This window comes from Natrix helvetica, assembly GCF_964273705.1.
Source record: "Natrix helvetica genome assembly, chromosome: 8".
In the NCBI taxonomy this organism is placed as follows: Eukaryota; Metazoa; Chordata; class Lepidosauria; order Squamata; family Natricidae; genus Natrix; species Natrix helvetica.
In genome coordinates, this window is record NC_138559.1 from 10,542,907 (window position 1) to 10,555,520 (window position 12,614).

General features: G+C 43.5%; 1 protein-coding gene across 2 annotated transcripts in view; it reads right to left on the reverse strand.

The window, feature by feature from the left end:
• Positions 1–12,614, reverse strand: part of STC1 (stanniocalcin 1) — a 34,881-nt gene that overhangs the window by 16,991 nt on the left and 5,276 nt on the right. For both annotated transcript variants that reach the window (XR_014176027.1, XM_081960821.1), the window contains exons 2-3: positions 11,812–11,954; positions 2,166–2,377 (exon numbers count right to left, since the gene is read on the reverse strand). Coding sequence is in view for 1 of the 2 variants with exons in the window: in XM_081960821.1 (XP_081816947.1) it covers positions 2,166–2,377; positions 11,812–11,954 (355 nt within the window). In the remaining variant the exon portion in view is untranslated. The remainder of the gene's footprint in view (positions 1–2,165; positions 2,378–11,811; positions 11,955–12,614) is intronic.

A 12,614-nucleotide genomic window follows, 5' to 3' on the forward strand; every position in this document is an offset into this window, starting at 1 on the left:
TCAAAGCTGTCAGCTCTTCCCAACAGAGACATGAAAGGACACGGAGAATCCAGAATCTGAGTTTCCCTTCCCTTGGGGATGAGTGGAAAATCCTTTTGCTTCACTGTGGATTTACCCAATTCAAATTTCCTGTCTAGTCTGACCTCATACAGTCTGACCATTTCCTACATCTAGTCTACACTTCAGGGTCACTAGGGGAACTTTGTCTTGGCTGTAGGATTTCAATTCAGAAAAACCACCATCCAGACCAAGGGTGAAGATTATATTTTGAGTTTTTTTTTTAAAAAAACTCTCTTGAGAATGGCAGTCTTTCAGGATAAATATCAAGAGATGAAGCTTAAACCTTGCTTCCTGTATCACAAATGTCACTTCAGGCTAAACCACAGGAAGATGTGCTGACTTTTTAATGACATCCTGCTCGAGTCTATCACCAACTTAGCCATTCTTAGTTTCTTTGGAAGGGGTGTGGGAAGTGTCAACTTACTAGGAAATCCTGTTGGGTTTATTTCTAGATGTAGTATTAGCCTTTTATTTCAGTCACTCAACCCCCACCCCCTAAAAAAAACAAAACCCCAAATCCCACACCTTTTAAGAACACTCTGTGACTGTGTGATGGCCATTCTTTCAATGTTTTCAGGAAAAGTAAGGTAAAGGTTCCCCTCGCACATATGTGCTAGTTGTTCCTGACTCTAGGGGATGGTGCTGATCTCCGTTTCAAAGCCTAAGAGCCAGCGCTGTCCGAAGATGACTCCATGGTCATGTGGCCGCTGCTAAATCTCCTACCCCTCTTATGTCAGGACTACCAAACCAAGATTTCCCAACTAGCAGAACTGCTGCATGTTCCCTGGAGGTGCTTTTTCTGGGAAGTGGGGGGGGGGTCACACTGCAGCCTTTTTTCAATTTGACTGAGATTAAACCCAGGCCTGAATTTCATCCCTCAGCAGTTGGCTGTCTTAGTTTCTTTCTAAGAAGGATACAATTTAAAGAGAGAGGAAGATCTAACTCTCCCATTCTATGATGCTGTGAGAATCCCCAAGTAATTCATGGAGGACATGAGCTGCCGAGAAGAGCTGTAATCTTGAGGTACAATGAGCCCCCCAACTTGCCACACTCTGTACACACTGCTGAATCCCACTAATACCCTGTTTCCCTGAAAATAAGTCCTCCCCGGATGATAAACCAAATCGGGCTTTTGAGCACATGCGCTAAAATAAGCCCTCCCCAAAAATATTGCAACACAGCAGCAGCCATGAGGTGACCATGCTCGCCACCTCCTGCACCACAAAAATAATAAGACCTTCCTGAAAATAAGGCCAAATGCTTATTTTTTTGGGGGGGGGGGTCAAAAGAAAATAAGACCCTGTCTTATTTTGGGGTAAACATGGTAGTAGCTGTGACTATCCTCATAACTTCCCATGTGTTGTTTCATTAACTGAAAGAAAAATAGCACTTGGCAAATACATAGGACTGCCTTCTCTTTGACAACCAAGTGACAAGAGAAACCAGTCAGGAAAAGCAGTTTATATACTTAAATACAATCTGGGGTAAACAATCTGCAGCTCAGGAGCCGCATGTGGCTCTTTCATCCGTCTGCTGTGGCTCCCTTTTGCCAGTCGGCTCCACAATTGATAGGACTTTCAATTAGGACAGGTAGAGGACACTGTGCAAGGAGAAGACTCTATGGTGGGGGAACCAGACTTCCGGTTGGCTACAGAATTGAATGGGAGGCTTCTGATTAGGACTTTTGTGGCTCCTTGAGTGTTTAAGTTTGCTGACCCCTGCACTAGAATAAACAAACACATTACATAACTTGTAGAGATGATCCGCCTGTCCCATAAGGAACTCCAGTTTTGTCTAATGGTTATGGCCCCAAGCTAGAAAGCAGGAGACTCTGGGTTCAAGTCCCACCTTAGTCATGAAAGCCAGCTGGGTGACTTTGAGCCATTCCCTCTCTCTCAGCCTAACCCACCTCACAAGGGTTGTTGTTGCTTTTGTAGGGAAAGTATGAAGTGTGTTGGGTATGTTTGCCACTTTAGAATTATTTGTAAAAATAATAAAGGCCAACCAACAATAACCAATAAACCAACAAATGAGATCCTGTTGGCCAGGGACTTGGACATCCTTCAGTCAATTTAACTGTTCATTTAAAGGAGTATCAAACCTACCTGTTTGAGAATTGGTTCGGGAGTTGGACCACTTCTGTGATGGCTTCTGTATTCCTTTTTGCAACACCACAGATGTCCAGCTTGCTATAGCATTCCTCCTGCACTTCAGAAATTATCCGCTGGAATGTGGAACATCGGCGAATGGCCAGGAACATCTTAGATGTGATGCCGTTGGCAATGCATTTCAGACTCTCCTTTACAAAGGCCTTCCCCTGCAGCCAGAAGGAGAGGAACATGTAAGGAACTAGGTCAGAGGTTGGCAACCTTAAACACTCAAAGAGCCCCAAAGGTCTTAACTGGAAGCCCCCCATTCAATTCAAGGTTGAACTGCAGACCCCTTAGTGCTCTCTGAGCTTCCAGTAGTTGCTTGCTTGCAGATGGTTCATTATCCAACAAGATAACATCAACCTAGCTCAGGAGTCAGCAACCTTAAACACTCAAAGAGCCACAGGGTCCCAAACGGAAGCCACCCATTCAGTTCTGAAGCCAACCGGAAGCCCGTTTTCCCCCACCATAGAGTCTCCTCCAATGCAGTGTCTTTTTTCTTCTACCTGCCCTAACCAAAAGCCCCATCAATTGTGGAGCCAACAGGTGACAGGGAGTCACAGTAGAGGGGTGAAAGAGCCACAGGTTGCTGATCCCTGCCCTAGGCTAAAACCCATGGGAAGGTAACTGAGCCCTGATGCTGTTATCTAGTCTGGGTAATGAAACGTCTGCAGGAGAACAATCATGCTCAGAAAGCACCAAGGACCCATCACATCAATTGTTGTCATGTGTTTCAAAACTCCCACCATTATTCCCCAGAGTTGTTCCTGAATTGTTCTGCACTGTTCCAAAGGGCAACCGGGAAATAGTTGGACTTCAAGAAAATGTACTGTGTCTAAGAGTTGTTCAACAACGGAGCAGACAGAATCGGGAGCTACCCCTCCTTTTGCTGAAAAATGATGATCTGTTGTGAATGCAACAGGCAGGAGTCTTAACCATGATTCCCAAAGACCCTTTCTGGGCTTACATTCTATAAATTCTGTTTATATATTGGAGTATATATACTATATATTATATGCTGTATTTGTACTGATAAATAAATAAAGGGAGACTAGTATAGATCTATTTCGAGCTAATTAGCTCTCATCAGCTAGCCATACCCTTACTGGGATTCGAACCTGGGCTGTATTATATCTTAGGATATATATTATATATTATACTATATACTCTATTTAGAGTAACTAACAGTGCATAAAACTGACTTTATAAATGCACACAACTTAAAAACACGAGGCCATGCTCACATTCTATTTATAAAATATATTATACTTTTCTTACTACACTAATAACAATCCCAAAGCAGAAGTCAGTGATGGATTTCCTTTATGCATACCGTTGTCACGAGAACCTTTCTGTGTAAGGAGCTTCCTGTGGGTAGGAAACATCAAGCAACAAAATGAACTCATCCAGTCTTCTCTTATATTTGATTCTTACCAAATATACATGCCCCAGGATGATGTTGCTGGATCTAATCAGAGTTGGTCACCAGGACCAGAGATTAAGTCTTCTAAGCTTTGGGAGTTGTGCGGGAGCCCATCTTCAGGAACTTCTCTATGGGGGCACATATAGAGATGTTCCTTGAGTGAGGAGGGGCTCCGGTATGAGTCTGAAAACCCAGAAGACTAAATCTTCCCAGATGATTTGGATTTATAACAAGTCAGCAGGACACTGAAGTATGGGAATTCAATGGATCTGGGAGACCACCGTGTTTGGGAAAGCTAGTCAAATGCAAAGGACAATACCTTTGCATTTCCCAGTAGATTCACCATTTGGAAGTCTAGTCCTCTACATCAGGGGTAGGCAGACAATGAGACTTCATTTAATAAAGAACCTCTAGATCCGTGATGGCAAACCTATGGCACCTGTGCCACAGGTGGCACACGGTGCTATATCTGAGGGCATGTGAGACGTTGCCCTATGTTAGCTCCCGGGTGCATGCGCATGCTGGCTGGCTAATTTTCAGCCTTTTGTAGGCCAGGGGATGGCAGAAAATGCAAACGAACTTCCCGTAGTCCTGTTGGGCCGTTTTTCGCCCTCCCCAGGCTTGAGGAGGCTTTCTTGAAGCCTGAGGAGGACAAAAAATGGCTTAACAGGACTACAGGAGGTCCGGAGGCTTCAGTGAGGCCTGGGCGCATGCGAGTGGGGTGGGGGTTGCATTGTGGGTGTGAGTACACATGTCTGCAATTGCATTTGCGCGCGCCCTTTTGGCACCGGAGCAGAAAAACGTTTGCCATCCCTGCTCTAGATAGTTTGTTGAAGTTCAGCAAGATTTGGTAATAGTTTCACAACAGAAACTTTCAGCTTTTTAAAAACTTATTTATGAAAGTTCAACCATTTTTTTGCATTTTCTACCCTCATTGTTCTCCATTTCCAAAATAGGCACATTTGGGTAGGAATGATTCAGCTAGAAAGCCAAGAGTTGATTAATCACGATGGTTAACCAAAATCAGATAAGCTCTCTTTACCAAAATACACGAAGCTAACACAGTAGCAAATAAGTTTGCCATAGCTGTTACTCAAACAAGGAAAGGAGAAACAGGGGTTTCGTATCGATAAACGTGATGTGCCAAGTATCTCATGTCTATTTTAGTATCAGAGAGTCTTACGTTGAGGAATGACAGTTATTCTGAAGGCTGGTGTCTTCATGTTCCTATTTTTCATTCACATCAATTGTTTGCAGCCTCCCACACCACAAGTCACAAGGGAAGGAACCTCAGATCAGTTCCAAAATCAGGAGCAGTCAGGGACACTGCAGAGGGAGTGAAAATCATCCCTCCCTTTGGGTAACTCACAACCCCTAAAAAGTAAGCTGAAAACACCCTCCCCCCCACCCCAACAAATTCTGAAGCACTCTGGGAATGAAGTAGAAAAATGAAAGCCCCTTTTGAGATGTTTCGGCAGAATGGAATGGACATTGCTGGAATTCTCCAGATGAAAAATGATGCTCCCCGATGCCATTCAAGAGCTTCTTCCAAGCTTGAAAGAATCTAAGGAGCGCTTAGATTAGCCAAAAGAAATGCAATAAATAGTTAAGAGTTTGTAAGTCTTTACTGCAATGTCGAGCTTGCTTCTCAATCCAAGGCTGTCATTCCCACAACCAATGATCAGTATAAGACGCACCTTTACACCCCTAAAAGTGGGTGAAAAATTGGGTGTGTCTTATACACTGAATGTACCAACCGGCCCCAACCCTTTGGTTTCTGCCTCCCAGCAATTTACCTCTTCGCAGCACATGGGTGCAGAGACTGCAATCCCTGCAGCCTGTAACAGCTGATGATCAGGAGAAATTGAAAGTGAAACTAGCTATTTGCTCCACATGACAAATTGCTGGGAGGCAGATTTTTTTTCTTGTGCTAATCAGGCTGTTTGTTGCAAGGAGGTAAGTCAAAAACTATAAGTGCCTATAGAATGTTCAAATTATTAGACTTATTTTTTAAAGACTGCTTTATTATTATTCTAGACAACTTAACAAAATGAAGCTTTTTAAAATAAATGCTTGATCTGAAGAGGCTCCGTGCTATTGTTTTAAAAAGTGCTATTCTTTTAAATAGCAGAGAATAACTATACTTCCAGAAAGCACATCAATTTTAACAGCATCTGTACAAATATAGTCTGAAATAAAACACTACAAACAGTATATATTGTCTGTACTGTTTGTTGCAAGGAGGCAAATTGCTGAGAGGCAGATATTTTTCTCTTGTTTTCTTCCACAAAATCTAGATGCGTCTTATACTTCGGAGCATCTTATACTAAAAGCAATATTTAATTTATTTTACAGTTGCCAATATAAAATTGCACCCACTTCTCTCTGTTGATCCTGATTGTAATTGTTATCTTTTATCTCTCTTTTTGTTGCTTTATATTGCTGGTCATTGACCAAATAAATACATTTCAATTTCAGCGGGCCAGGTTGTCTCCTGGAGAAGGCAAGGGCCAGATTATTCTAAAACTCCTAATCACCTGCCTGAAAGGGACTCATATCAGGCACAGCTGGAACATATATAGCTTTCCAACTTGGGAAAAATTCAGTCTCCTTGCCAACGTCAAGAATGGGGAAAGCACATTTGTTTCCTCTTGAAAAAGAAAACTTCCTTTTCCACTCTGTGAGGCGTCTTCTGCCAAGGCTTTACACAGAAACTTGTGGGAAAAAGTGTCTCGGCAGAAAAGAGATGCCTTGTCTTGACTTGCTATTTGTAGAGCATCATGCTTTGAACTTTGAAGGCCACTGTGGGCTTTCCCGGGTGACAGCAGCACAAACTTTTAGCTACGCTATTTGCAGCTGCCTGAAGCTGTATACAGAACTCTTTTTTTTTTTTTAACAGAATGGAATTGTAGAACTGGAACAAACCCAAAAGATCATCCGCAGAAGCCTAACCCTCTGGAATAGATAGGGAAAACCATTGAAAGCAGTGGTTCTCAACCTTCCTAATGCTGCGACCCTTTAATACAGTTCCTCATATTGTGGTGACCCCCAACCATAAAATTTCTTCTTCCCCTCTCTTTCCTCCCTTCCTCCTCTCTTCTCCTCCCTCTTACCCCCTCTCCTACTCTTAATTCCCCTCCCTTACTTCCTCTGCTTTTACCCTTTCTTCCTTTCCCTCCTCCTCCTTCCTCCCTTCTTCTTCCCCTCTCTTTCCTCCCCTCCTCCTCTCTTCTCCTCCCTCTTACCCCCTCTCCTACTCTTAATTCCCCTCCCTTACTCCCTCTGCTTTTACCCTTTCTTCCTTTCCCTCCTCCTCCTTCCTCCCTTCTTCTTCCCCTCTCTTTCCTCCCCTCCTCCTCTCTTCCCCTCCCTCTTACCCCCTCTCCTACTCTTAATTCCCCTCCCTTACTTCCTCTGCTTTTACCCTTTCTTCCTTTCCCTCCTCATCTTTCCTCCTTTCCGTTGTTGCCCTTGCTTATTTACTTTCTCTGATGGGTTCTCGGGATGGCATTTCAGGAAACCCAACTTTATATTTTCATACATATCGTTCTCTCTGTTACATTTTATTTCTAATAATAATTCCACTTGTATCATTTTTTAAATTGTTTATTTGCATTGTAATTTTTTTTTTGCTCTTTCCCTTTGTGCATGGTTTATGGTACTTTTAGCAAGCAGGTTTTCATTGTGTGAATGGGGCCAATTCGTGCTCCTGAGCTTGGCTCTTGATGACAGGTTGTGGATTTAGACATAGTTAAAAGTGCCTGGCATCAACATGGAAAACATGCACGCCCCACACAATTACAGCCCAGAGCAGGACCTAAGCCCCTTCCTCCCTCGCAGGAACACTTTCCCTCCATTATGAAGTCTTAGAGGCTAATTGTATGGGGTGTGTTGCACACACTTATGTTTTTTACGGCGTGGAGCCGTGGCGATGCTCTGGGCGGCCACTCTGGAGCTCATCCGCGGGGATTTCAAGAAACGCGAGGTGGAGTCTAAACTTTAGAATTGTGCTGGTCTCAGCGACCCCTGTGAAATGGTCACTCGACCCCAAAAGAGGTCACGACCCACAGGCTGAGAACCGCTGATTTAAAGCATTTAGTGGAGGTCAAAGGCCTGTAAAAGGTTTAGAGATGAACCCACAACCCCCACAGATAAGGCTATTCTATCATTGTACGGTCCTTATTGTCAGAAGTGGTTTACTGTCACTTCCTCCCACGGATAAGGGATGATTCAGAGTCATTCTGAATACCACTAACCTAAGATTCTGGCTTGGAGACCTGAGGTTGCCTGACCTATAACCAAAGGGACTTTCTCATCTGACCATGTCACAAGGAGATGTGTTCCGTTTCACCCCACATCACCATTATTTGCATTCACAAACCCTTCAGTCAGAAGGGAAAGACAGCTAAAAAGCTAATTATTCTTGAGTATAAAATGAGCCCATGGTGGTAGCAAAAGCATTTATATATCACTTCACAGGGCCTTACAGTTTTCTCTAAGCTGTTTACAGAGTCAGAATATTGCCCCACAACAATCTGGGTCCTCATTAATAACTTAGTCCCTCCCCCCCAACGTCTTACCATGACAAAATAAATATTGTCAGGCAACTTAATATAGACCTTAAAACAAGGTCTTCTCTTCCCCTCTGAATTTTGATCACCCAACCATCAGATGTATTGACTAAAAAGGTAAAGGTTCCCCTTGCACATATGTGTTCCTGACTCTAGGGGGCAGTGCTCATCTCCTATCTCAATTCAAGGGGGAGGGTGGGCTTTTATATTTGATTTTATATATTGTTTTTCAGCCTATTCCTTTTATGTTCCCTGATAGAATGTTGCACATTTTTGAAAATACCCACTTATCCTTGTTTGAGGATGAATTTTGCCTAATTTCCAATTTAGTCCTGGCTCTAGTTGCTCTTGTTCTAATGACTGTAACTGCAGTAAAAAAAAAGAGAGAGAGAAACTGATATATTTGAAACCATGAATAAGCAACATCCCTTAAAACTTGTTTTCGAACAGTTTAACTAATGTTTCCCCATTTTTGGAGTCTTGCAAATGTATCACTCTTTTAAATACGAAAGTCCTTTCATTTCCCAGCCCTCCTGCTGTTACATTTCATTTTCAGAATAAAAGACAAGATGAAAAATAAAGAGTCAAATAGTTGATGGGTGTGGAAATTAATTTAAGGGATCATCCTATTCAAATGCTGAGCAGGCCCTCCATTATCCAAACTAGGTAACATCATCAGAACACTGATAATGTTAGATAGTTTGGGTAATGAAGGGCTTGCAAGAAAACAAGCAAGCTCAGCGAACACCAAAAGAGCTGAAGAAGCTTCTTGGATGAGAAGCAAAACGTCTTCAAAGAAAAACAAGAAAATCTAGTTTCCTCTTGAAAAAGAAACTCTCTTGGGAGAACTATGACCTGGATGACTGAGAATCTACAGAGATATCTACAAGAAAACAAGAGTGTGCAGAGAGCAGCAAGGACCCCTTATTTCAATCCTCAGCTACAAATATTCTCCTTTATCGGTAAGCTTCTAGTTCTTGATTATTTTAGGAAAGTGCCCTAACTTTCACTAAGGGTATATGAACACTCCTTTAACCAAAGTGTTAAGTGCTGGAGAAGACTCCTGCGAGTCCCTTGGACTGCAAGGCGATCGAACCGGTCAGTCCTAGAGGAGATCTACCCTGACTGCTCTTTAGAAGGCCAGATCCTGAAGAGGAAACTCAAAGACTTTGGACACCTAATGAGAAGGAAGGACTCCCCGGAGAAGAGCCTAATGCTGGGAACGATGAAGGGGAAAAAAAAGAAAAGAACGACAGAGAATGAGGTGGCTGGATGGAGTCACCGAAGCAGTCGGCGTGAGCTTAAATGGACTCCAGAGGATGGTAGAGGACAAGAAGGCCTGGAGGAACGTTGTCCATGGGGTCTCGATGGGTCAGACACGACTTCCCAACTAACAACAAATATTTACACTCCTAGTAACTAGATGTTTTGTCTTCCAAGCTTTTGGATTAGTGCTGGTGCCCATCTTCAAGAAATCTCTCACTATCAGCGCATGTGCTTGCTGTTCTGTGTGCCTGTTGTATGTGGCTTTTTAGATGCTGATTGGGTTGTCTTGATGGTTGGCTTTTAAGTCATTGGACGTCATGTTTGCTTGTGCTACTCAGTCCTTGCCTTCTAAGTACCTGAAAACTTGGGGTAAAATGGATAATAGAGCAAATGTCCTCACTCATTATCTTCATCAGTCAAATTTATTTGACCTAATTAAGTTTGCATTGGAAGAAAAAAAATCCTGCTTCAAAGGTGAGACTGCAAGTTTAATGTCTGTTTTAGCAGACATTATATAATTTTAATACAACTGTTACTACCTTTTGACCATAAGATAGCAGCCTTTGAAAGCATCGAGTTGGCTAGCCATGACACCCAACCTAAAGAGTTAATGTGTATCTGGGAAAAAAAAAGTCCAAATCGCACTGGGGATTTTAGGAACACATCTAGATCATTTTCTTGGTAGTCAGATAAAAATGGCATTGCCTTCTTCTAAGATGGTGGGATTTAAAAAAAAAACAATTCACTTGAATCTATAGTTTTTGTAGTGCCCCATGAAAGCACCAACTAAGTTTGACCCTGTTCAGCTTCACAGTGTCAGACCTGGAAGCCATCTACTACATTTGGGCCTTCAGGCCTGCCACATTTTCTACTGTGGGAAAATGGGACGGGGGATGATATGGAGTACGGGAGAGATATAGTCTAAATAACATTCCTTTCCCAGAGAGTCAAGGACTTCTTCCCCTGTACCTGGGGTGGTGTGACTGGGAGGCATCCCCAGTTTTGGATGGTGCCTGATTGGACCATGTGATGGACATGTGGGTGCTGGGCAAGGACTTGAACTTTCACTTGGGTGGGGAAAACGTGGAAGCTTTCAGATTCGGGTTTTCCCAGATGTGCCAATAGGACATCTCTAATAAAGTGGAACTTTGATGAAACTCAAGCCAGTCTTCTTTCGTTGGGGATTTTACTTGGAACCCTGGCACACAGACCCTTCCCCCATGGTTGCCCAGAGGTTTCCACCTACCGAGAATAATACCTGTCTATAAAGCTACATGTTTTATGATTCAGACCCATTAAATGAACCAATCCAACATCAATGAACTGATGCAGTAAGATCCGTGGGAGTAGGATCCCATCAATGGTTTCTTCTCCCAACCAATTCATGGGTTCATAGCCCATCAATGGATCTGGCTCATGATGAGATGATCTGAAACAGGGCCTTCAAAAAAAAAAAAAAGCAGTGTGTCAGGCCTGCAGCAGGTTCCTTTTAGGATCTTTGGCCTGCCCCACTAATATTGTTTTCTACTAGTCTGTTTCGGTAGTAGGGAATTGGGAGGGGAATAGAAAGGAGTAGAATGTGTTGTTGTCAAAATAAAAAAATTCCTTTCTAGAAGCCCAAGGTCATCCTTTGTCTCTACACCTCTGAGCCTGACCAGAACTGGATGGGTGGAACTGCCAACGTGGCAGTGGAAGATCGGACCATGTGATGGACTTGTGGGTGTGGAGGCAAGATCATAAACTTTCAACTGGGTGGAACTGCCAACGTGGCAGTGGAAGGTTGGACCATATGATGGACTTGTGGGTGTGGGGACAAGATCATGAACTTGCAACTGGGTGTGAAACCCAGGAAGCTTTCAGATTCGGGTTTCCCACAGATGTGCCAACATGTCTCTCTTAATAAATTGGAAGTTTGAGGAAAGTTCTGCCTTGGGCTCTGATTTAATTTTGGATGATATCTGCAACACTGACACAGTGTTCTAATACAGCTGGTCTCAATAACTGAAGGCATGCTGATTCACACAAAAATGTGTAGATAGGAGTAAGCTGTCAGGCCTGGAAGCCATCTTTTGCATTGGGTCTTCAGGCCTGCCACTGTGGGGAACTAGGAGGTGGGATTGTATGGAGCAAGGGTGCTATATAGTCATAATAACATCCCTTTCTCAGTCAGTCAAGGCTGTCTTGTCCTGCACCTGGATGGTTGGAACTGGGAGGCATCTCCAGTTGGGACGGTCGTTGATTGGACCTTGTGACGGAAATGTGAGTGCTGGGCAGGGATTTGGACTTTCTTTTGGGTGCCTGTGGCACATAAAAACGGATATTATTCAAATTTGTACCATACCTGAGTGTCAAATTTAGCAGCGCTGTAGAGGAAAGATTGGCAGATGTCATACATGCCACCCGTGTCACACGTGGAGTTTTCCAGACAGGCAAAAGCCCCACATCCCACTTGGAGGGCACTATTCAGACACCGAATCACATCCGCTGCAAAGAAAAGGGTGAGCAAGAAACAGAGAACACCTTAGCACACTTGGTTAAAAGTACAGCAGCTTTCAGCTCAGCTGGCGTGATGAGTATCTGCCACATTTGCTGAGTCATGTTTTACTCCCCGATAGCCTCTCCTCAGCACATCACCCTTAGAGGGGGATTCGTTGCCTTTTTAGCCTCCACACGCAACTTTCAGGGTCTCAGCGAACCAGTGATTACCCTGGAAGTCTTTGTGTCAAGAAAAACATGCTTCCTACTATCGTAGGAGGAAAAAAAGGGGGAGGCAGTGGCTCAGATGCTGAACTTGTCAATCAGAAAGGCCGGCAGTTGGGCAGTTCGAATCCCTAGCGCCGCGTAATGGAGTGAGCCCCCCTTACTTGTCCCAGCTTCTGCTAACCTAGCAGTTTGAAAGCATATAAAAATGCAAGTTGAAAAATAGGAGCCACCTTTGGTGGGAAGGTAACAGCATTCCGTGCACCTTTGGCGTTTAGTCATGCTGGCCCCATGACTATGGAGACATCCTTGGACAGCGCTGGCTCTTCAGCTTTGAAATGGAGATGAGAACCACCCCCTAGAGTAGGGAACGATTAGCACATATGTGCGAGGGGAACCTTTACCTTTTGATGAGTCGTTTTGACTTGAATGTTCTAAGACTTC